This window comes from Macrobrachium nipponense, chromosome 35 (assembly GCF_015104395.2).
Source record: "Macrobrachium nipponense isolate FS-2020 chromosome 35, ASM1510439v2, whole genome shotgun sequence".
Taxonomy (NCBI): Eukaryota; Metazoa; Arthropoda; class Malacostraca; order Decapoda; family Palaemonidae; genus Macrobrachium; species Macrobrachium nipponense.
The window spans coordinates 52,291,650-52,316,755 of NC_061096.1; the positions used below are offsets into that span (position 1 = coordinate 52,291,650).

Below are 25,106 nucleotides of genomic sequence, written 5' to 3' on the forward strand. Positions count from 1 at the left end.
GGTACTTATTAACGTAAAAGGGGGATACAGCACTTTTGCGCTTTAGTGGGTATTACAATCGTATGTAAATATGTAACTCTTCAATCATGACAGCTCCTTTAACAGATCTTACGAAGAAGAGCGTAGATTGATTATGGTCTAAAAAAGCATCAACAGGCGTTCGATATCTTAAAAGCGGAATAATGCAGCTTACCTAACTTAAAAATCCCTGATTTAAATAAGGAATTTTTTTTTATTGCAACAGACGCCTCAGACCAAGGGGTAAGAGGGTATTACTTCAGTAATATGATAAACAGTTCTTCCCTATAGCTTTTTATTCACGTAAACTAAAGCCCTCTGAAAGTAAATATGCAGTAATAGGCAAGGAAGGGCTAGGTATCATTAACTCACTAGTACATCTTAAGTTCATAATCTATGGCTATCCTGATAAAGTCCTTACTGAACATGAGTCCTTTACCGAGTTTTTTTAAAGGCTTTAATCACAGTCCAAAAGGAACTCGGTGACAAATGATCATTCAGGTCTTGGGAGCCAAGATAAGATATCTACCTGGGAAAGCAATTATCATAGCTGACGCATTATCCCGCAAATCCCGCACCATACTGCAAAGAACCATTAATTAGACTAAAAAATATAGAAACATCCGTACCTATTGTTAAAACCGTATCTAAACAAGAAAATTCCTTAACCCAAGAGATCGCGAGCATTGAATATCTGGGTTGGAGCGCAGAACTGTTACAAACTGAACAAAGCAAGAGTCAACAGACATAACCCAAACAATAAACACTTCGAACGGAAACAGAGTCAGCAGCAATAAACACCAAACAATAAACACTTCGAAACGGAAACAGGGTCAGTGGCTAAGCAAAAACAATAAACACTTTTGAGCAGAAACCCTAAAGCAAAAGTACATTTAAGGTATGTGTATCAGAATAATGTAATCAAATGTAATATTATATGTAGGTCTGTGACGAGGAAAACCCGAAGAACACAGCAGATGACTAACGACCAGGTAGTAATAATAATCTCTTTCATACCAATCGTCATAAACTGGTTGCATTCCGTCATCCAGGGTTTCTCTACTATGTCACAGAAAGCCAAATCACTATTTTACTGGCCTACAATGCTTACAGATATAAAGCACATAACTAATTGTAACACGTGTCATGAAAACAGGGATACACTAAGACACCTGTCAGTTTAAGGGCCTATCCTGTGCCAAATCAATCCTTGAAAGAATATACGTAGAATTATTAACAGAATTACGAGTCTGACAGAGGGAATAAACACTTCTTAGTGTTAATAGTTCCTTGACACGTTATATAGAATTAATAGCACTAAAAAACAAACACCGCAATTGAGTGCGTTACGAATATTTATGAGTGCTAAATCAGTAAATATGGAATTCAACACATAATAATCTGTGACTCGGGTGGTGTAAATCAATAATAATCTCCTTAACACGTTGTGTGAATTCCTTTCCATTATTAAGAAAACCAATAATATATATCACCCAGAGTCAATCGGTTTGGTAGAATAACGGATAATTAAATAGGAAGTGTCAATGTCTTACGAGTTACAACTCGTGATATACCGAACTGGATTATAGCGGTTCTCGCGGTTTTAAATACCTTTATCATTCATATCTTGATACCGCAAGTAGCCTTATACGGTATGCCGCTAAAGAACACTTTTCCACAATATTCAAGCCAACATTTAATTTATCTAAATATATATAAAAAAATATATAAACAAAATATATATTAAAAAAATATAAATATGGATACAAGTGGAGTCAATATATACTCCGTAAGAAGTCGGAAGGGTTACAAATTATAATAAAAAAGGAATCACGATAAAATCAATAAGCAAAACGTAACCATAGATAATTAAATATCCAAATATATATGCGTAAAGATTTGAACTCTAACTTAACGCTTTAGTAATGACAAATAAGCTAAAAGTTCAAACACATATCCAAAATCTACTGACATATTGTCTGTCCCGGTGATTTATATTCGTAGTCAATGAAAAAAAAAAAAAAATTAAATAAATAAATAAATAAATAAACTAATAATAAATAAAATAAATAAAATAAAATAAAAGAGATTTTAAAGTCAGGAAGTCTAGAAGTGAAATGTTATCTATGGAATAATCCTATATGAATCTTATACAGGGCTAATATATATAGAATTTGTATGGAAACCTTTTTCATATAGTTTGAATAAGGAATATTTATTTAACATAATGCCAACATGAAACTAATATATTGTTTTCAATTTTGGTACTGTTTTTTTTTTTTTCAGACATTCTTCTCATGCGGGTGGAGAATTAAAACACTAAAATATCATTTGAAAATACTAAAGTCGTATCTCTTACAGCAAGTAACGTAACTCTTAGCTGGCTGAGAGCAATCTCCTGCCAAGTGACGACGTCATCATTGCCGTATCAGCATTTGTTCCTTTTAACCTCAATAATCTGCTTACACAGGCTTCATCTCGCGATTGCAAAGCAGATTGACTGGAGAAAGGAATGCCTAGCCCGAACTTCTCATGGGCAAGGCAGACGTTAGGTACAAGTGTCTATCGTGTGCGCAATACAACTTGCAATCATTTTAAAATTTAAATTAATAAACAAAATAAGGAAATAGAATTTCTATAACATCAAAATGAATTAATTTTTTCTGAACCTCATAGACATTTGGAAGTATCACGATATGAATATGAAATATTTACTTGCAACATTAGCCTATTACAATTCAAGTAAAACATTCATGGGAAAATGTCACATTTTCTTGGAAAACCCAAAGTTTATTTAGAAATTAGTTACATAGTGGGTTTTTTTCGTTGCATCTCCTACCTATTAATAATGTTTTAAAAGTTAACCTCAGAGGATGCGCACGAGAAAATTGAATATGAAACTTTTGTTAGGGCACATAGAATCATGATTAATATTCTCTTTGAAGTCTAGAAGTGAAAATGTTATCTATGGAATAATCCTATATGTTATCTATGGAATAATCCTATCTTGGAAAACCCAAAGTTTATTTAGAAATTAGTTACATAGTGGGTTTTTTTCGTTGCATCTCCTACCTATTAATAATGTTTTAAAAGTTAACCTCAGAGGATGCGCACGAGAAAATTGAATATGAAACTTTTGTTAGGGCACATAGAATCATGATTAATATTCTCTTTGACTCTTATGCTGCCTGGCAATCTTACAAATAGCTCCATTTTCCACTTCTTTGTCTAGTAACTTACTACCAGTAATATCGAATTTTCTTTGAGATTCGTATTGATATCTATTTATTTTTTATAATTATGGATATTTTTTACAGTCATCATAGACCTGGATAGGTTCACTCATTGTTAATGCCATGGATAAAAAAGTTTGTACAGCGGACTCTTTTGAATTCCAAATTATCAGCGAATTCATGTGGGTTAAGTCTGGTCTAAATGGCTCTCTCCCCTCCCGTATTTGGATGTTGTCTGAATTTACTTTGCCCTTGTGACAAGTATAATTTCACTTGCAGGCTGATTAATGGAACCTGGTTACAGTATCCTGCAGTACGAGAGTTTCACATCGCAACTTCAAAAAATCGTTCGTCGCAGCGGACGACTACAGTCAAGTAACAACCGCCTACAATGTGAAAGGAATTTCATGGACTTCTCGACCGACACCGTATCTTGTCGTTAATCTCGTTTTAATGCGGAATGCTCCGGCGGGTGTCGGAATCGACTACGAATGGGACATACTTCCGACAATTACGACCCGAAGGATATTCAACTCTACTTTGCTGGCGAAGGACTCGTGCTGGGGATGTTTTTTTTTTCATCGCGAACGTAATCGTGTAGCTTAGGATGCAGAGAATAAGTATGAGCGCAAAATGGAACGTTGGACCCGCCCAGGCAAATTTTCCCCTTGTTTTAACCATTGAAAAAAGGCCGTTTCATTGGCTATAGGTGGTTGTCTGGAACTGTGTAATGGACGAAAAGTTGTTCGAACGCTAGTTAAAAGTGAAGTAGTATAACCTCGGTCATGTATCCTACATATATAAAGTATCATGTATCCTATATATAATTGATCATAAATAACAGAGTTGAAATATATCTTTGCGTGTACGCAATAGGAATCTATTTAAAGTGCACATATATTAATCATAATTATATGAATCCATATACATATGTATAACAAATCAGGTAGCCTATAATCAATCTGTTACCTTTATCTTACCAATATCTGCAGTTAGTATATGAATTAATGAATCAGATATATAACATTTAGCATGAAAATCAACGAATCAATCAGCATAAACATTAATAATGTTATCAATTCATATATGAAAATTTTTATCAGTTAAAATATGATTTTTATCATGTTAATCTTCATTCTATGCAATTATCAGAGTACATTAGTATTTTCTGTAGCATAAGTATCTTAAAGAGATGAAGTGAAAAACTGTATCATTATATATCCGTGATCACTATTATTTACCAATATCATTGTTTTATATTTTATTACTTGAATCAATTCATGTACACAATGAATTTTTATTTACTTATATATATATATATTCACATAGTGTCTGTATCACACTCCTATAAGTCAAATGCAAGTCAAGTTTGAGTAATATTCAGTAGTTGGTTTTGGTAGCTGACCGAGCTAATGTAAGTGTTTACATAATAAAAATATGGAATGTTAGTCCATATATATATAAAAGATTGCTTGCAGGAATGTGATCAGACTAGAGACGCTAAAGATGACGTATACCATAAGTATGTAGGCTAAGTTGACATGCCGTCATCTGTGGTCATTCATTTGTTTTGAAACAGTCCAAGCTCCCTGCTTGAGACAACTACCCCGACCTATTATTCAAACGGCCTACGTGATCTGTAGCGTGTCTCATTTGATTGTGTGTTCGTATGAAACTATGTCATTGGTATGTATGTTCATATGTTCGAACTACTATCTGTTCCTTCATAACTTGTAACAGAGATGGTAGACAGGCAGAAGAGAGTTAGCTATCGTCATTAGAAGACCTGTACCTCTTTACCTAAGCTTTATCATGTAGAGGAATAGGATTAGCCATCATCATTGGCAGAACAGAGTTAGCTATCGTCATTAGAAGACCTGTACCTCTTTACCTAAGCTTTATCATGTAGAGGAATAGGATTAGCCATCATCATTGGCAGAAGCGATCAAGCTATCGTCATAGAAGACTTGTACAATCATATCTGATCTTCAGCATGTAAAACTTCAAGAATATATCTATTTTTATACTTAGTGTTTTCTACAAGAACCTCACCGAACCATGAGTTTAACACATCGTCGTAAAGATAATACCGACTTCGTAAGTGATCTACAAAACCCCAGACACTCCATTGAAGATGGAAGTGCAATACCAACCGACTTAGCGTAAGTTTATCACTAGTCTAACATTGCCTCATAGGGCGCCTTATCATACAAGGCACGAGCCCTAATAAATATAGCACCCAAGCTTGGGTCCCCAGGGTGAGGACCTTAGGGGTGGGTTCACTAGGCGACACAGGTTACTGCCCAGAAATAGATTTTTCCTTTGTCAAAATCCCTTTTCTGGGCCTAACCCGTGTCACTCCGCGAAACAATAACAGAGAATAGAAAGCACAAGCTTGGGAAAAACATATTACGGAGTTACTGGAAGGGAGAAATTAGACTAATAAAAGTGATTCAACCTTCTTTAATAAAGTTATATATATATATAAGATACAAAAGAATCTACAGTTAACTTAAATCTAGGTCCTCATTTTTTGAAGTAGTATATACAAATACTAACACTAATTACCATAAGGACAGGGTGATTACTACACTGTAAAATCAGATACTAGAACCTTAAACAATGTAACTTATTTTGTCTTATAGGACAAATAATAACATACAAAAGTGGTGCAATATAACAGATCAAAAATAGGAAACCGAGGTGAAGACTAGGGGCTATAAGCGAGGCAGGTAGGAGAGAAGGCATAAGAAAAAAAGAGGTAGGTATATTAATACTGGATATTTTAATATGACTAGGTTTTATCAGGGGAAACCACATTCCCTGCTGCCACTGCTGAAAATTTTAGGGCCTCTAAGGATTTCAAGTAGTGACGTTTAAATACTTTTGGTGACTTCCAACCTGTGTACTTTCTAAGATCATCAAAATTCATATGGTGGAAATAGTTAATTGAAGTAGCTACCGCTCGGACATCATGTACGTGGGGTACCGATTCTGGCTTGGCCTGTTTGATAAAGTAAAGGATTTGCTGTCTAATTGCCTTTAGTGAGATTGTTCCACCATTTTCTCTGGTAAATAAAAGACCTGAGGTTTTATTGGGAGTTCTGTCTAAGAATGATCTCAACGTCTTAACCGGACAAAGGGATAGGTCTTGTGGAAGCGGAACAATCTTCCACAAAGACCATCTACTTTGAGGGTCTTCATTTTTGGCCAAGAACCTTCTATCTGGTAATAATAGAACTTCTCCAGATGGGAGGAAATCAATATGATTTGGTTCTCTAGATAGAGCCGATAATTCAGATATTCTGGCTCCTGAAGCCAGGCTGACAAGAAACAATGTTTTTCTTAGAAGGGTTGTGTAAGGACACAATTCATTGTTGGTGTCTGATGCTAATTTAAGAACATCGTTCAGAAACCAGGAGACTGAAATGGGGTCTGTCTGCTGGTCTTAATCTAGCACAAGCCCTTGGAAATGATGAAAAGTATGATTCTGTCAAATTAATATTAAACCCAAACTGGAAAATTTTTCTTAAGGCAGATTTGGTTGTGGTAATAGTACTAGCTGCTAGACCCTTCTCAAACAGGGTCCTGAAGAAAGTAACAGCATGATTCGTATTCATCGCTTTTATCTCTTGTTTCCTTCAAAAAGGAGGCTAGTTTCTTTACCGCAGAATCATATTGTCTAAGGGTGGATTCTCTTTTGTCTGATTCTAGAAACCGAGTGTTAACAGTGTCCATGTTGGCATCTTTCTGGGCCGCAAACTTCATGAAGTCCATAAAGTTAGGGCATTCTGAATCCACGAGGAAGCGTACACAGTCCTCGTTTGTACTAGTTGTGTTAGCTTTGGATTGGGGATCTGTTTGGGACGAAGTCCCAGTTCGTTGAGTAACGGGTACCACTTGCTCTTGGGCCAGTTGGGAGCTACTAGAGCAACCATTCCCTTGAAGGATCTGAGCTTGTCCAATACCTTCAAGAGTAAATTTACCGGAGGAAATAGGTAAATGTTCTCCCAATTGTTCCAGTCTATGGACATGGCGTCCGTTGCCTGGGCTAGAGGATCCAGATTGGGGGCCACATAGTGTTTTAACTTGTGGTTGGAATCTGTGGCGAAGAAGTCTACTTGAAGACCTGGGCACTGATGACTGATCCATGTGAATGACTTGTGGTCTAAAGACCATTCCGATTCCAGCGGAGTTGTCCTTGACAGTGCATCTGCCACTACGTTCCTTACTCCTGCCAGGTGAGTTGCCGACAGATGCCATTGGTTCTTTGCTGCTAATGAAAAGATTGCTATCATTACATGGTTTATGTGACTTGATTTGGAGCCCCCTCTGTTTATGCAGTGGACTATTACTGCACTGTCCAACACTAACCTGATGTGGATTTTCTTTGCCGGAGAAAGTTTCCTCAGGGTTAGAAATACTGCCATGGCTTCCAAAATATTGATATGCAGCTGGCGGTGTGTAATTGACCAGGTTCCTTGAACTTTTTTGTATTGGGAGTAACCTCCCCAACCGCTTAGTGAGGCATCTGTATGGATTACTAAGCTTGGTGACGGGAATTGTAACGGAATTGATTTTACTAAGCTTCTGACCTCTGTCCATGGACGGAGTCTTTTCCATAATATTGCCGGAATACTGGAAGTTTTGTCTCGTAACTTCCTGTTTGCTCTGGTCCGCCAAACTCGGTTTATGTCCTTGAGTTTGGCTTTTAGTAGAACATCTGTTACTGAAGCGAACTGGAGCGAGCCTAAAACTCTTTCTAGGTTCCTCCTGGATGTTTGTTTGTTTCTGAGGAAGTACTTCGTAGCGCTTGCTATTTGTCTCCGTTTCACCGATGGGATTGACAGTTTGTGTGAATTGAGATCCCATTGGATCCCCAACCACTGAAACCGTGATGCCGGAGTTAGACGGGATTTCTTGTAGTTTATCTGGAACCCTAGGTATTCCAGGAACTCCATTACTTTTTGAGTTGCCTTGTGACAATCTTTGTCGTCTTTGGCCCAGATAAGCCAGCCGTCTAGGTAAGCCACTAGCATTATCCTCTGAGTTCTTAGTTCTTGAACCACCGTTTCCGCTAATTTTGTAAATATTCTGGGCGCTATGTTGAGCCCGAATGGCATTACCTTGAATGTGTAAGCCTGCTTGCCCAGCCTGAAGCCTAGGAAGGGGCGGAAGTGCCTTGCTACTGAAACATGATAGTAGGCATCTGTAAGATCTATAGAGGTGGTGACGGCCCCACGGGGAAGTAAGGTCCGTACCTGTGAAAAGGTTAGCATGTGGAACTTGTCGCATTGAATGTACGAGTTCAGATGAGACAAGTCTAATATTATTCTTTGCTTGTTTGAGTCTTTCTTTGGAACGCTGAACAAGCGTCCTTGAAATTTTAAGTATTTGGTTTTTGTAATTACCTTCTTTCGAAGGAGTTCTTGTGCATACTCTACTAGATCCGTTGTCGGATGTTGATAAAAGTGTATTGATGGAGGAGGCCCTTTCTTCCAACTCCATCCCAGTCCTTTTGATATTATGCTGTGCGCCCAATTGCTGAATTTCCAGCAGTTCTTGAATAGGCACAACCTCCCTCCTACCTGAGGGATCTCACTGTGCTGAGGGTCGACTACCCCTGTTTCCTCTGAAGCCTCTTCCTCTGCCGGATGCTCTTCCGCTGGCTCTGCGAAAAGCTCCTCTGGCTCGACTTCCTCTGGCAAACCTGTTGTAACCATGAAACACCACTTGGTTTTCATAAGAAGCATTAAAGGCTGGGGAAGATGTAAAGCTATTTGAGCTTTGAGGCTGCTGTGACAGCATATATTGATGTTGAGGCTGGGTCTTTGACGTGGATGGCTGGTTCACCTGGTTTACTGGAACCGCATGGATCATTGGCTGTTGCCGACTTGATTGAAAAGGTTGGAACCTTCTTGCCCTTTTCTTTCCCCTTGAAAGGTTTGAAGAGGAGTCAAACTTTCTTTTGGGAAACAGTCCCCAGCGAACTCGCAAGCTCTGGTTAACTCTTGCCGCTTCGCTTAGTACCTCATTAACCAGCCCCTCCGGAAACAAGTTAGATCCCCAGATTGGTGCCTTGATCAGTCTGTTGGTTCATGACGGATTGAAGCATCAGCCAGAACGTGCTTTCTGCAGTTCCCTCTGGCTACTGCGAAGTCATATACATCACACTGTAATGTGTGAAGTAATGACTTCGTTAAAATCTTAAACAAGGGCTCTTCGGTGTAAACCATGGTCGTCATTTCTGCCATAGTGACCGAATTTAGGGTCCTGCACAAACGACTTCTGGCCTCATATTCTGCCTTAATAAGCGCTTCTGGGAGCCTGGGCAAACGCTCGCTAAAGAGTGTTGTCGCGCAATCTTGGCTTAATTTCCCTACTGAAAAGGTTGCCGGAGCATCCAGCCAGCTTTCTGTACCTCTTGGGAGGAGCACGGATGGTAAATCCGTCTCCCTGATCTGAGGCATTGGTTTGTCTTCTGCTGCTGCCTGGAGTGTTAGGTCCAGGATCTTCGTCGTACATGGAACAGGGATATCATCCGGGACCACAAACATGGTGAAGGGGCTCTTGTGGCGAGTGATCTTAGTATTTATACAATCCCATTCAGCTAGGGTACGGACCCATGGTGATTAGGCCTGGTCTCTGGGAAAGATTACCGTCTCTTTCGATACCTTATCTTCTCTTACCAGAGCTTCCTCCGTCAAGCGTGCATATCCTGAAAAAGGAAACTGGAGACCCGGCGGATAGAATTCAAAATCCTTCACCGGTCGAGTTCCATAGCCTTCAATTGATAGCCTGCCCTCTGAAAATGGGACATGGGCAGCTAGTCTCCAAGGATTATTTGCCTTGAAAGGTGGTAACTTGGAGGCGTCCGGTACAGGCAGGGATTGTTGTGGATGTCCGGACTGAAGAACTGCCTGCATCAGAGACTCTTGGTTCTCCATTCTTTGGGCCAAAGATTGAATAGATTGGTCTGACGTTTCCATGTTCGAGGCCAACTGGGCCGAGATTTCCATGAACTTGGTTTGGAATAAATTATTCATTTCCAGCATGATCATGCTGGAAATAGCAGCCGGATCCAAACTTGAGTCTTGGGGTCTCGGTTTTGCTAGTCTCGGTTTAGAACTCTGCCTAGGTGTTGAGACATTACCCAAGTCCGTCATCAGTTTGGGGGCTGATGACGAACTGGAACGAGTCTCCCTAAGGGACTTCGGTTTGGAAGGCTTAGGGAGGGGTTTGGTAATCGATCTATGGGTGGTTGGCCTAGATTTTACCTTAGGGATTACTGACCTTGACTCGTGTCCTAAAGTCGTAGGTTTCTTCGTAAAGCCCTGAAAAGAAGAAGAAGAATGAGACAGACTAAAGGATAGTACTTTATCCCGTGGATCTACTGCCTCACTTACTCCCCTACCTTCCTCCTGGGCGTCGGTCATCATTGGTTCAAGGTCTAGGTTGATCGCAGCAACCTCGTCTACAACATTCCCTCCCAAGTCTTCTAGGTCTTCTGCTAGTATGGCTTGGGTCTCCTCACGAATCCTGGCGATGATTGGAGCTGCCAGATCCGCTGATACTGCTGCCGACATCTTAGCATTAGGATATAAGAGGGAACACAACTCTTCGGAGAGCATGTAGGATCTCTTGCCCTTGGCATTTCTTCCAAACCCGCCTACCCAAATCTTGAGGGTAGCAAGGGCTGAATCCCTGTCCGTCTGAGAGTTCTGGAAGAGAATTTACTTGTTAAAAACACCAACTGTTAGTTTAATTAACGACTATCTGAGAGTATATATATCTCAATATCTCATTGCATGACTCCGGACCTACCGTATCAGAGGTGAATTCTTGCATTAGGTTGTAACAAATCTCACAACCATCCGGGTGCCAAACCACTAGGTCATCAATCTGGACTGCGCACCCCGCATGCGAACGACATACCTCGTGTCCGCATGGTTGCTGCTGAATTGTAGTACAGGCTGTCTCCTGACAGCGGACCATCTGTAGATTGAAAATTGATACATGAGTATCACTGAAAATACCCGCCGGAGCTGTATCCGGCGGTACATGCATTAACTAATATTAATTCATGCCGGAATATCGTTAAATGAAGTTCCGCCAGGTATGAGTCTGGCGGAACATGCCCAGTACATCAAAAAGGCTAGAACCGATTCCGGTGGCATGCAAAAATTCTTAAGAATAAAGTTTATCCTTTTCCTTTCGCTTTCCTGCCCCCTCTTTTATGTTCCTCTAAGAATATAGGTTTGGTGCCGACAGAACAGGGAAGAGAAGTTAAGCTCGACCTGTATCCGCCAGCTCCGGAAAGGTTTTCCTTAGTTTGTACTATAACCTTTCTTGGCTTATATATGTTGTCGCCGGAATGAGACATAAAGATATAATGAAAACATAGGGGTGGCAGAAAGCTATGGAGAGGAAAAAAGACCTTATGTCTATGAATAAAATATAATTTTAGGACTAGGGTACCCGCCGGATTAACATACCCGGCGGTAACCGTTATGTCCTACCAAAAATCTTAAATTTAAATTTAATTTTTGAAGAATACCCAAATATTATCATGACGGAGCACTGTGATACTGTAAACTCACTGTCCTGTCCCCTTTCCATTTGATTATTATCACCGGAACCATTATGGGATGGAATCAGGGAAAAAGGGTGTAACCTAGGCCTGATACTATCCAAAGAAGCTTTGTTATGAAAATATAGAATGAGTTCTAGATGAATCCCGGACCCTCCGGGATGGGAGGATAGTTCATGGAAAGGTTAGGGGACAGGAAAGATGGCACTTGGAAGTACGGGGTAACTACTTTCTTGTCGAGCCGGGAAGTTGACCAGGGCTCGACTGGATAGGTGGATGTTCCCTCATAACTACCTGATATGAGGAGTACCCCTCACCCGACTGGACCCCCCCTTCCCCCCCCATGTGGGAGGGGAAGGGGCTCGGATGGCTACTTGGGGTAGCATAGCAAGTTGAACCCCAACGGGAGGGATGGAGAGGGGGTCACCTCGAGGAGTGGAACACTCGTGATCAGCAATGTACTAACACCTACTAGGTGGATCACCTCCCGGTCAGGAGTGGCTCTACCTGATCACGGGGTAGCCGGCCATAGGCCTACTGCCCTATAACACCATACAATAATATGAGAATTTAAGTGATAAATATTAACAAATTACTTTCTTGCGTGCGAGAGTAGAATTGTGTAAATAATGAATTAAGGAGCGGCTAGCCTAACCTTCGACAAATCAAAATGATCTGGTAAGGTCGGCCAGGGGGCTCTGAGCAGCTAGCCTACCCCTCCGAAATCGCAATTTTCAATCTCGACCTGGAATGGTAGGCTAGGATGAATAAATTAAACTTATACGCTATTTCAATATTCGCAACAAAAACCCAGCTTGGTTCCGTATCGAAGGAATCCTTCTACTGAAAGCCAAGGAAAGGGTACGACTCATTATGCCAAATAATGTTGGTTAGATAGCTAAAACCGCTCACACGACAAGAAAATTTTTTATTAATAACACGTCAGGATCTAAAACATAATAAATTTAAGCAACTGCAATCAAAACGCGAGTCTACAATTAGTATGGATGACCAATTGAAAGTCGTCGAAAAGGGTACCGATAGTATCGTACGAAGGCAGACTCGGGTACGGCACATGCAGGTTCCCCGAACGTAAACAAAGCCTTATTTAATATAAATTTTGATCAATATCGCTATAAAATGCTATTTTATAGACTCATGCAGTACTTAACTTTGATCCAGAAGATTCCTGACGATCAGACATCTTATTAAATCCAGAAAAGCACAAATACAGATTCCGAAATGAAAACACGTGTGGAACACAGTAATGCTATAAAAGGAATGGCGGACGAGGCGCTAGTATTAGCAGTAGCGGCTAGGGGAAGGTGTTGGTACGGCTCCTCTTTGGAAAGGGGAAATTGACAAAGGAAGAAAATAAATGGCAGGAGACCTCTGGTAGTGTTTCACTCGCCCCAGTTTTTATACCGACACCCTATACAGGGGTGAGCGAACCAGATTTATTCTGGTATAATCCAATGTAGTTTTTCTCTTATATATTTAGCAATAATTATACCTTAGAAATGAATGCTATAGGAATGTTTCACGGAGCGACACAGGTTAGGCACAGAAATGACAAATTTCTAATCAATTTAACACATAAAAAATGAGGCCCTTACCACACTATTCATATTTTAGAGTAGTACTTTAACCCTCTTACGCCGTAGCGGTAAAAAAAAAATTGTCTCCCGTGTGCCGGAGGTGTTTCAGAGTGAGCGCGGAAGCGGAAAAATTTTTTTTCAAAAAATCTCAGCGCGCTTAGTTTTGAAGATTAAGAGTTCATTTTTGGCTCCTTTTTTGTCATTGGCTGAAGTTTAGTATGCAACCATCAGAAATGAAAAAAAATGATCATTATCATATATAAATAGTGCGATATATGATAGCGCAAAAACGAAATTTCATATATAATTGTATTCAAATCACGCTGTGCGCAAAACGATTAAAGGTAACAAGTTATTTTTTTTTCGTTGTAATGTACACTAAATTTTGATCATTTTGGTATTAAACACATTGTAAAACGATAAAAGCGACACAGAGAAAATATTATCACAAAATAATGCATGAATTCGTAACGCGCGGACATAAACAAATATTTTTTTCAAAAATTCACCATAAATCTAAATATTGTCCTAGAGACTTCCAATTTCTTTCAAAATGAAGACAAATGATTGAATATTACTATACTGTAAGAGGATTAGCTTACAATTGCAGTTTTTGACCATATCTGACGAGTTAAAGTTGACCGAATGTTGAATTTTTTTATATATTTTTTTATATGCAATTATTTTGGAAATAAGAAAAGCTACAACCTTCAAATATTTTTAGTTTTATTTTACATGAAATTGCGCACATTTTCATATATAAAACTATGAAATGCCTAATATGAAACGGAGCAAATATTCCGAGAATGGTACGTACGCATTTCGGAGATTTGTGGGGGAGAATCCGCGCGTGGAGGGAAGGAAAGATTTTTTTTTAAATTCACCATAAATCTAAATATTTTGCCAGAGACTTCGAATTTGTTTCAAGATGTAGAAAAATGACTGAATATTACTAGACTGTAAGAGTTTTAGCTTACAATTACGTTTTTCGACCATTTCGGTAGAGTCAAAGTTGACCGATCGTGGTTTTTTTTCTATTTATCGTGATTTATATACAAATATTTCAAAAATGAGAAACGCTACAACCTTCAATTATTTTTTGTTGTATTCTACATGAAATTGCACACATTTTCATATATAAAACTTTATGTAACGGCTAATTTAAAATGGTGCAAACATTACCACAATCGCACGTATGATTTTTTCGGAAGAGTTACCGTGCGGACGTAAAGAAAATGTTATTTTTTTCATAAATTCACCATAAATCAAAATATTGTGCTAGAGACTTCCAATTTGTTGCAAAATTAAGGTAAGTGCTTGAATATTACTAGAATATAAGCGTTTTAGCTTACAATTGCGTTTTTCGACCATTTTGGTAGAGTCAAAGTTGACCGAAGGTTGATATTTTGGCAATTATCGTTATTTATATGAAAATATATCAAAACTGATAAAAGCTACAACCATGGGTTGTTTTTAGTTGTATTGTGCATGAAATTGCGCAAATTTCCATATATAAAACTTTATATAACGGCTAATTTTAAAATGGTGCAAACATTACCACAATCGCATGTATGATTTTTTTCGGAAGAGTTACCGCGCGGACGTAAGGAAAAAGTTTTTTCATAAATTCACCATAAATCGAAATATTGTGCTAGAGACTTCCAATTAGTTGCAAAATTAAAGTAAATGATTGAGTATTACTAAAATATAAGAGTTTTAGCTTACAATTGCGTTTTTCGACCATTTCGGTAGAGTCAAAGTTGACCGAAGGTTGAAATTTTGGCAATTATCATTATTTATATGAAAATATCTCAAAACTGATAAAAGCTACAATCATGAGTATTTTATTGTTGTATTCTACATAAAAATGCGCACATTTTCATATATAATATTTCATGTAACGGCTAATTTACAACGGTACAAAAATTATGTCAAAGTGACGAAATAATTTCCGAGATGTGTCACATATACTTTTTAGTGCGGCAAGAAAGAAATTCGCGCTTGCGCGCCTGCGTAACGATTGTAAACAAAACAACGCCTTGATCCGTGAACTCCCAGCATCCCCCAAGGCGCGTGATTCAAAAGTTTTAGGCTGGTAGGCCTATAAGTATTTTTCCGCGAATTTTAAAAAAAACTTTTGTAAGTCGACGTAAAATATGTCCAGTCGGCACACAGGAGACAAAAAATGTCGACGTAAAATATGTCCAGTCGGCGTAAGAGGGTTAATGTAAAAGTTTAAGACATTTCTTGTTTCCAATCAAGTTCTACTATATACTAATCCGTTTTCCATAAAGGTGTCACGAAAAATTTTCTCCAAAATACATGTACAAATCAAACATTGCCATTCTTTTGGAATGAAAAATGGCTTACATTTACCTTTATAGCTTCACTTTTGTTAATTCAGTAGTACCTCAGGATAAGAAATTAATCCGTTCCGAGACGGCCTTCGTAACCTGATTTTTTTGCATCTTGAACCACATTTTACATGTTAATTGCCTAATCCGTTCCAAGCCCTACAAAAACACCACAGAAAAATATTTCCAGGCTTACAACACATGTTCTAGGGTTACGACGCCGATCCGACGGAAGAAATATGATTCCAAAAAGGCAAAATACTGTACATTCTTGAATATATTCAACTGCATGTAATGTTCAACCCCATTTTTACTGCATATATTAGGACTTTAGCATATGTCCCTTAGCAATAAGCCTAGCCTATGTTAGCAGTTGCTACTGTAGCCTAGTCTATGATTCTGACATCTAAACCTAAGAAGCTAAAAGCTGAGAATATGCCAATAAAATGTATAAATAATCAATATGTACTCATTTCAAATAATTATTAATTAATCGTTAACTATAATACACAAACAAACAAAAAAAGCTTCCAACCTTGTTTATGTTCAGCACTACGAGTACCGAACAATCGCCAAGCAACCAGTTTTACCTAGCACACAGTTTAGTAATCATAAATTTTCATTATCTCTCTTCAACTATTGAAACTACCAAACAGTATAATAACCATTCATTTCTATTCTTTATTCTATCTTTACCTAATGGAGATACAGTTACTGACAGCTATAATGAAACATATACTATTAAAACAGAAGAATTTTAGAAAATATTTGTTGGCTTCGATGATAGCAGTCTGATTTATTTTATATTTTATAATATCTAATTCACAATTTTTTCATTAAATGTATTGCATGTACTCATTTCAAATAATTATTACTCATTTCAAATAATTATTAAGTAACCATTAACTATAAAAAAAAAAAAAGCTTCCAACCTTTTGTTTAAGTTCACATTACGCATAGCGAACGATTGCCAAGCAACCACTTTTACCTAGCCCACAGTACAGTGCGTAATCATAAATTTTCATTATCTCTCTTCAACTAATGAAACTACCAAACAGTACAATAACCATTCATTTCTATTCTTTATTCTTTCTTTACCTAATGTTTTTTTTTTTATTAAATGTATTGCATGAATAAGTTTTTCAATTTACAACATCCTTTTACCAATAGAATACATAGAGCACATGGGGTAGATGCTGACCAATAGGAGAGCAGGATCTTACAGCGGTGACTAGCATCAGGAACCAATGGGAGAGCGGGAGGATGGTGGCGAGTCAACTCAGTTGGCGGCGCGCTAGTTTTAAAATTGTTCTCGGTGGTCCAGGCAAATCTCGGGACTTTACAGCAACAACCTTTCGTAACCTGAACTATTTTCGTATGTAGAGCCAAAAAAATTTTCTTATTTGCTTTCGTAACTTGAATTTTTCGTAAGCTGGGACTTTCATATGTCGAGGTACCACTGTATTCTCTTTAAACATTCTCTCTTATAACTAATTTCAAACTCTTCCATCAGTCTCTGTAGCTTCTCTTCTCTAATGCAAGTACGTAATCATTTACAAGCATCACTAAGTCCATCATTTTCTTATCTCAAGAACTTCTCTCCATACCTGACACTTCAAATCACTCAATGTATATGAATCAGATGTGATACAAATAGATTCAAGACTTACTTGGTCTAGATATCTTTGCAGGAGATGGAGGAGCTGAGCCATCCAAGGAACTACTGGTGGAGAACTTTCTTTTTCTTGATGCTTCCTTACGCTGCGACTTTGGAGGCAGGGGGTTAGTAAATGATGTACTTAGTGATGAATGGGAGAAACCAGCTGAAGACGTCATATGAGATGGATACGATGACGAGTATGAATATGACAGAGTACTACTACTGTCATTCATAAGATGGCCCAAGAAATCTCCAATTTCATCCTGCAAAAAATAAGAAAATAAGATGAGAGAGAGAGAGAGAGAGAGAGAGAGAGAGAGAGAGAGAGAGAGAGAGAGAGAGAGATGACAATTTTTAATCAATTCGTATATTTCATAACTAACAATCCTAAGTTTTAAAATTAAGATAATCTTCTAGTGCCAGCTGGAAATCTGGTAAAACTAATCAAATAACTTGTGTGATCCAGGGACTATTAGCATGTATAAGTGCCACAAAGACTTTTGTAGTTCATCTAAGGAGACACCTTTAAAAAAAATTACAGCCATTCATGATAATTTGACTGCAGAAACAATTACTAGTAAACAAGATTAACTTACCACAATGCATCGGTCTACCATCGACTGTGTGACCCCTTCAATATGACGTTTTTCTACAGACAAACGAAGATGGGAATCTGCTCCTCCAACAACAACCAAACCTGTCTCAGCACGAAGGCGATGCCTTATGTCTTCAATATCATCTATGCTACAAGATCAAAAAAATTGCACAGCATCAATAACAAGTAATACACAATCACTTGAAAAAACAATGCATCTACTTCTAATTCTGAAACATAGTTTATTTGCTAAGTACCATAAATAATTCATCAAGTAACTAAAATTAAAATCCACAGAGCAATCGTCATCTTCATCACTAAAAATTTTGCATTAGATTTATGCAGTTAGATATCTCTATAATCAAACCAAAATGACTAAAAACATGGCTGTCATTAGCTATGTTGCCAAACTTCTTTCTGATTTATAACCTGACTACAGTTAATCAGTATTGCTCAATATGGGTTTTTTTAATTCGTTCAAAGATTCCTACTTCATCTCTCCCATTGGCTATCCAGAAGAGACAGTTCCAAGGCAAAGGCAACTTAATTTAAAATCTACCATTACTTGAGGAACCGGTAACATTTTTTTTTATCAATTTCTATTATTTAATTTTCTCATCAGTAAGTCTGGGCTAGATATTGGGCATTTGTATAATTCATTTATTTGTTTAGAAACTAGATTGCCCTTATCCTACCTTTTGATTAGAGCAGTTTAATGTATGATTTTAATTCATCAAATTACTGTTCTTTCGCTCATTTTACACCTTCCCGGTTAGCTACGCAGAACAAGTGTCAAGCTGTTCACCCTTACTGACTTAGTATCGGAAGACGTGGCAACATGTCTGCCACATCTACAAGATATCCCAAGTTAGGTCAAGGTTTTATGAATCAAATCTAGCAAAAGTGGCAATGTCTAAAAATATTACATGTTCATAGTTATCCTGGTTTGAATATTAATGAGTTTTCTCCCATCTTATCTATCACAGACAGTATTGTTGGTCAAGGTTTTAATCAATGAGCAAACATCAAGTCTTAGAGACAAATCTCTTAGCAAACATTTTCAGAATTTTCAAGCTTTACGCTTTACCTAACCATTTAAATGGTAAATGTTGTCATTAAAGATTTTTTTAAAGAGACCTTTAAGCCAGTCCTACGAGAACTAAGAAAATTAAACTAACGGTTCGGCCAAAGCATTTAATAGTAACAATAATACTGTAATAATAATAAACATAACAATCTGATCCAGTCTTTATATATGAATTTTCTTCATGATTCCTCCAATTACTTATGCATTTAAAATCTCCTAACTGTAGGTTTTTCACTCCTCCCAATTACAAGTTAAACTATTATTCCATCTCTCAGAACTCCCTATCTATTTTTTATCATCTGGACACATGTCTCCGCAACTCCCTTAGTTGTGATATATTTCCAGTGCACTCCTAGCTTGAGTCTTGTAAGAGCAACTGGCTGATTTAATTTGATTTACAGTAATGTAATGAGTTGATTGGTTTAATACCATTACTTATTCCAATAGGGAACTTCAGTGCAGCAGCTGAAATATGATGTCTCATATGGTAAAGGGTTCAAAACTTCAAGCTGGAAAGAATGCCAAGCAAAAATTAAGAAAGGCAGTTTCTCTCAGAAGAACCTGAACATTCACTTACGTTACATTAGATGCTTTTTCACCAATAATGAATAATGTTGGAGTACGACAGTCCAGCAGAGGATCATCTGCCTCGCCTCGCTTTCCTGATGCTCCAGTTACAGGGTAGCCCAGGCAAATATTTGCAGTAACTGTTTCTAACACTGACACCTGTTAATAGGTATTGCATTACATGGTTGAGGTTTATAAAGTTTAACAAGTCAGTTTTGTAACCATATTTGACACAACAGTTCATGTTATCCAACAGCTATCTCTGATCATGTGAAAAATATAAAAGATACAGAGATTAAAACTTACATGGCATGCAATAATGGCACCAATTCCCCATCCAAGCAATACAATTGAGCTATTTGGATACTGGGCCTTGCAATCAACAACACGTGCTCGAACCTCTGTCAATATTTGCTCTAAAACAGAGCTTGGGTCATTATTATCTGCAAGAAAATATAATGTATCTTAAAAAGAATTTCTGTGGTAAATATAAAAACAGCTGGAAATACGGTATCTAAATTACTAATGTTTTTAAACAGTTAGTCCAAATCAAAATCAAAATTCTTTGCTTTTCATCTGTTAAAGGGTAACTTAACAAGACAGCCTGGAGTATATGACTTAAATTTTCCAGCACTTTTTTGGATATATGGTTATATAGTTTACTACTACTAGTACATATTTGTCAATCCCAACCACCATTTTCAGACCTTTAGTTTTGATCTGGACTGTCTTTACAAAGGTATCCAAGCACTTAACATCTTTTCCATACATTTTAATAATGCCAATTCAAATAAGGAGACTGATCACTGTACCCTGTTTTGATTACCATTCTTCTGCTTTCTATGGGTCATAGTCATTAGTATAATGGAGGCTATGAACAGTGTTTATTGGTGATGCCAATTCTCTTTTCCTGTCTACCTCTGCCAGTGTGGCTGCTCATGCAGCTAGGGCTGTCTTCTAGTATGAAGTGTGTTGTGTTGTAAAATAAGGTTACAAAGTTGTATGCAGCTACACATATCTTTGTACACTCAATCGCCCATAAATTATGAACCCATATTGATGGCCTTCCTAAGTCAGTCCATGGCTTACTGAAGTCTACCTTCTTTGTCTTTCAATTTCTAAATACCTTCTTATCCATTACGAGGTGATCTTTGGTTCCTCTCTGATTCCTGTGGCATCCTTTCTGTTCCTTGGTTATGGCATTTGTGAACTCCAAGCAGCTGTACAGCTCTTCAATTATGATTCATATTGGTAATTTATGTTAAAAAATTACATCATAATTTGAAGTCATTAATTAGAATTTTCTTCGGAATGTAACTTAACAAAACCTTTAATGCAATTGGTTTTTCCGTACCTACTACAAAAGCAACAGGTAAGACATTACCACATGTATGCACTTTTGTCTACAAAGAAAACAAATATTTCCATGACATCAAATTTTTGCTTCTGTGAATTTACATTTGACTTAGGTTATCATTACAGATAAATAAAATGGCCCCATGAAAACAAAGTACGTATTAGGAAATTAATGATAACAAAGAAGTTAATAAAACTATGCAGGATATATCTCTATAGCTAAACAGACTGAATAAATTATGGAATCATCAGGCTTTAAAAACAAAAATATTGTGTATACTAGCATAAACCAGGCAATGATCTAGATAAGAAAAAAACATACAAGAAGAGCTTACAAGTACCTGGAGTAATCATTACAGGAACAGTCTTGGCCATATGCTGAAGCTGTGCATTAAAAAAACGTATCCTTCGTGGAGCTTGTGGAATGCTGGAGGGGGGACCACTTGGAACTTGTATCACAATTACTGATCCCTCAAGCTTACGCTATTGAGAAAAAGAATGCTGTACTCTTAAAAATATACTCATAATTTCTTACACATATCTATATATGCTTTAAGAACACCTTTCAACAAAAGCAAGCATCAAATTAAAGTTAAATTGGACCTCATGTCATTTCACAATCTTAGTTTTTATGATGGAATTAAAAAGAAATTTTTTTAGCATCATTATACTTACTGGCTTATGCTGATTCAAAGATGGCACAGCAGGGTCCCAAGGTCTTTTCAGCAAGAGATTGAGTGCTTCTACACTTGCTCCTCGTTGGCTACTGCTAAGCGCTACCATTTTGTCAATAAGTGTTGGAATTTTTGATTTAAGGGTCTGCAAAGAAATATAAATGATAACAGTCACAGTGGGAGAAGCCTCAAGTATCTTTTGTAAGTCTTTTCTCTCTCTATAAAGGGGAAATTTTGATTTACAAATATTCTGGCTATCTCAACATCTTATCCATGCTACAGCTACTCTACTTCTTTTCTGGGCTCAGCTCGTGTCGCTGCGCGAAATATCCTTTAATCTATTATTTCTAGGGTAAATGTACTAACACATACCAGAGAATAAATAAAATAAAGAAAAAGGTCAGTATAACTGACTCGCTCACCCTCCAGGAGGGTGTCGGTATGAACACTAGGCGAGTGAGACCACTACCACGAGCCAAATGCCAATAGAAATCTCCCACTACAAAATCCCTCCAAGAGGGGAGCCGACCCACAGAGTGAGCAGCTCGTACTACTACTACTCCATCCCATGCTGCCGACTGCTGCGCCTCTGGTAACATCCTTTCAAGTTAGCACCCACGAGTCGGTTGTGATATTTTTCCTCTCTGTGTTTTTTGTGCCCTTTCATTGGATTTTCTATTATGGAGCGTGCAGCTATCGCAGCAGCTAAGTTAAGTACTCAGTATTTACGGTTAGTTGGTTTTTTCCGGCCCCCCTGAGACAGTATTTGCCGTTTTTTAGGTATAAATACGATCTCGGGGTCGGAAGCATGGCAGCATGGTTCTGCCTCGTGATGGGCTCGTTCTTGGTCTCCCATACCTAGAACATCCCCTTATTTATCTTCGCTCTTTATGATTATCCGCTTTACTTAGGGTACGGTCTACTCAGGTTTGTCATGCATGCATGTATTTACCTTACGTAGGCTTCTTCTATCCAGACCCTAGTCCAGGTTCTTAGTATCGGCCTCTGACTAGCTTTGAGTGGTAGACTTGCCTTCGGGTTAGTCGTACACTCCTGGATTTTTTCTCCTGCTATATTGTTTTCTTTCTTTCATTTATTTATTTATATAACTGTGTATTTTATTATTGTTAGGTTAGTTAGGCGTCTGGCTTAGCCTAGGTCCTGGCTCTTTGAGCCTATACTACCGCTCATCAGTTCGGGTTGCTTCCCTATAGCATCTCTCTGATCAGTTGGTTCGGCCCAGTGGGCTTATTTGCCTCCGCTTTTCAGTTCAGTATGCTTCCCGATAGCATTTCCCTGATCAGTGGTTGTCCTAGGCTTAGTTGTCGTTTTTGGTCTTACCGCCTCGTGGTCACTTCGTGATCACGGGCCAGCCAGACGCCTGTCCAGTCATCTTCCCCCCCCTTCCGCTCTTTCCATAGAGTCGGGCGGGGGCGGGTCGGTCTGCCCATGCTCGCTCCTCATACCCGAGCCTGCCTCCCTCTCTCCCCTCAGGCGGAGGGGCTAGGGAGTCGGGACAGACCCAGACTGGTCTCGACCTCTCCGGCTTCTCGGTCCGGCCGTTTGGTACGGAGTGGGGGGTACTGGCCTTGCCCACCCTCCGCGCTACCTTGTCGCTCCGGGCTAGCTTGAGCCTGTATGTCTTCTCGCTCTTTCCCATCTTACTAGGGCTCCTTCCTGATCGGAGTCCTGGTATCCAGCGGAAAGTTGTTAGTCCACCCAGTAGGGTGGACCGGAGCATACAGTGGGTCTCTACTAACCTTACCGTTTTGCTGAGTTACTACACTCCGCTACGCACTGGACTTAGTCCGGTTTGCTTGTGTGTTAGGTTTAAGTTATCTTTTAAGTTTATCTTAAGAACCTTAAACCATCCCCCTCCCTTACATATCTTACCGGATCTCTCCGGGATTATAGCCTATTCAGGCGATGCAGGGAGGGGTTATGCCCAAATTTTTTCCGAGCTCCGGCATGCATCGGAGCTCTTCTGTCCTTTAGACTGTAAGTGATGTTTTTTAAGATACTCATGTGTCTCCCCACTTACAGGCCACCAACTGTGAGCATCCGGGATGTTCCGCCACACTTCAGGACCCTTGTGGACACGAAGTTTGCCGGTTCCATGCTCCACGCGCGACTCCGCTCGGGGACATCCAGGTCTGGTACCTTGAAACGTGTACCATATGTTACGATCTGGTGAGCCAGCTTTTGGAAGGGGTAAGTTTTACATCTCCAGTAGCTGCTCCGCTTCTTTTTTAGCGCTTAAGTTTTCATCATATTAACTTAAGGCAATTAATTTAAGTTATACTTTAAGTTTTAGTTTTAAGTGATTCTTAAATCTAAACTACGCCTTCTCTTCCAGGCTCCGGCGGTAAGAGATACCGCACTGGCTACCCTGCGGGCCTGGGTCGGCGGTTTTGGGAAAAACGCCGCCAAGGGACAGCCCTACATCCTAGAGAAGCGGTTGGCATTACTAATCTTCCCCGGAGGCAAGGCGACAGGATACGTCGACCCGGTAGAAGCGGATCCGACTATCGCCTTCATCCAACAACAGCTGGCCACCTCATTAACTGAGCAGGACCAGGATATCTCTACGGATGTCGCGACCCTAGATATTAATGTTGAACCTATGGTAGGTATAGAAGACCTGTTGGTCGAGGTAGGTACGGTGGACACCCAAGGGTCACCCTTGGGCGTAACTGTTTCTTCTACTCCTGCAACCTCTCCATCCTTCCAAGGCTTTACGGGTGACGAAATATATTCTCCTCCTGGTGCTTCGGTTAGACCTAAGGTCAAGTCTAAGGTGATGACTTTGACTAAGACGTCGTCGTCGTCTAAGAAGACGACTTCGGCTTCATCCTCCTCCCGTAAGTCTCCGGCTGGGAATCCCGGAGCATCCAGGTCTAAAGCTTCTAGCTCCGGCTCTAAGTCCTCGAGGAGTAAATCCTCCAGAGAGAGATCTCGCACTCCGGCAGAATCACCAGTTCCGCTACCTTTGGTTCCGATTCAGAGCCTCCCCTCCACCTCCGCAGCAGCTCCGGCTTTGGACTCCAATGCTGGCCTGTTGCAACAGGTGGGTGACCTGGTTGGGTCCTTAAAGAGTAGCATGGAGCAAATGATCTCTCGTCTGTCGGACAGGATTACTTCCCAGGACTCCATTATAGCCGGGCTGAGAGAAGCTCCTCTAGCCTCTCCTCCACTGTCCAACACGAGTGGATCCCAACTTCCTCCGTATGACTCACTACCTCAGTTCTCTATGAACAATCCGTGGAGAGTAGCGTCATACGCCCCCTTCCAGGACGGTCTCATCTCTATACCGGAATTTGGGACTCGAAGAATAGAGGACTTCGAGTTCTTCCCGGAAGACCTCCAGCCTCCGT

The 25,106-nt window shown here is 39.2% G+C and overlaps 1 protein-coding gene across 4 annotated transcripts in view; it reads right to left on the minus strand.

Moving 5' to 3' along the window:
- The window catches only part of LOC135208766 (KAT8 regulatory NSL complex subunit 3-like), a 151,055-nt gene that overhangs the window by 50,377 nt on the left and 75,572 nt on the right, over positions 1 to 25,106 (minus strand). For all 4 annotated transcript variants that reach the window (XM_064241279.1, XM_064241278.1, XM_064241276.1 and 1 more), the window contains exons 8-13: positions 21,734 to 21,877; positions 21,400 to 21,541; positions 20,009 to 20,145; positions 19,713 to 19,861; positions 18,050 to 18,197; positions 17,464 to 17,716 (exon numbers count right to left, since the gene is read on the minus strand). In XM_064241279.1, coding sequence (XP_064097349.1) covers positions 17,464 to 17,716; positions 18,050 to 18,197; positions 19,713 to 19,861; positions 20,009 to 20,145; positions 21,400 to 21,541; positions 21,734 to 21,877 — 973 coding nt within the window. The remainder of the gene's footprint in view (positions 1 to 17,463; positions 17,717 to 18,049; positions 18,198 to 19,712; positions 19,862 to 20,008; positions 20,146 to 21,399; positions 21,542 to 21,733; positions 21,878 to 25,106) is intronic.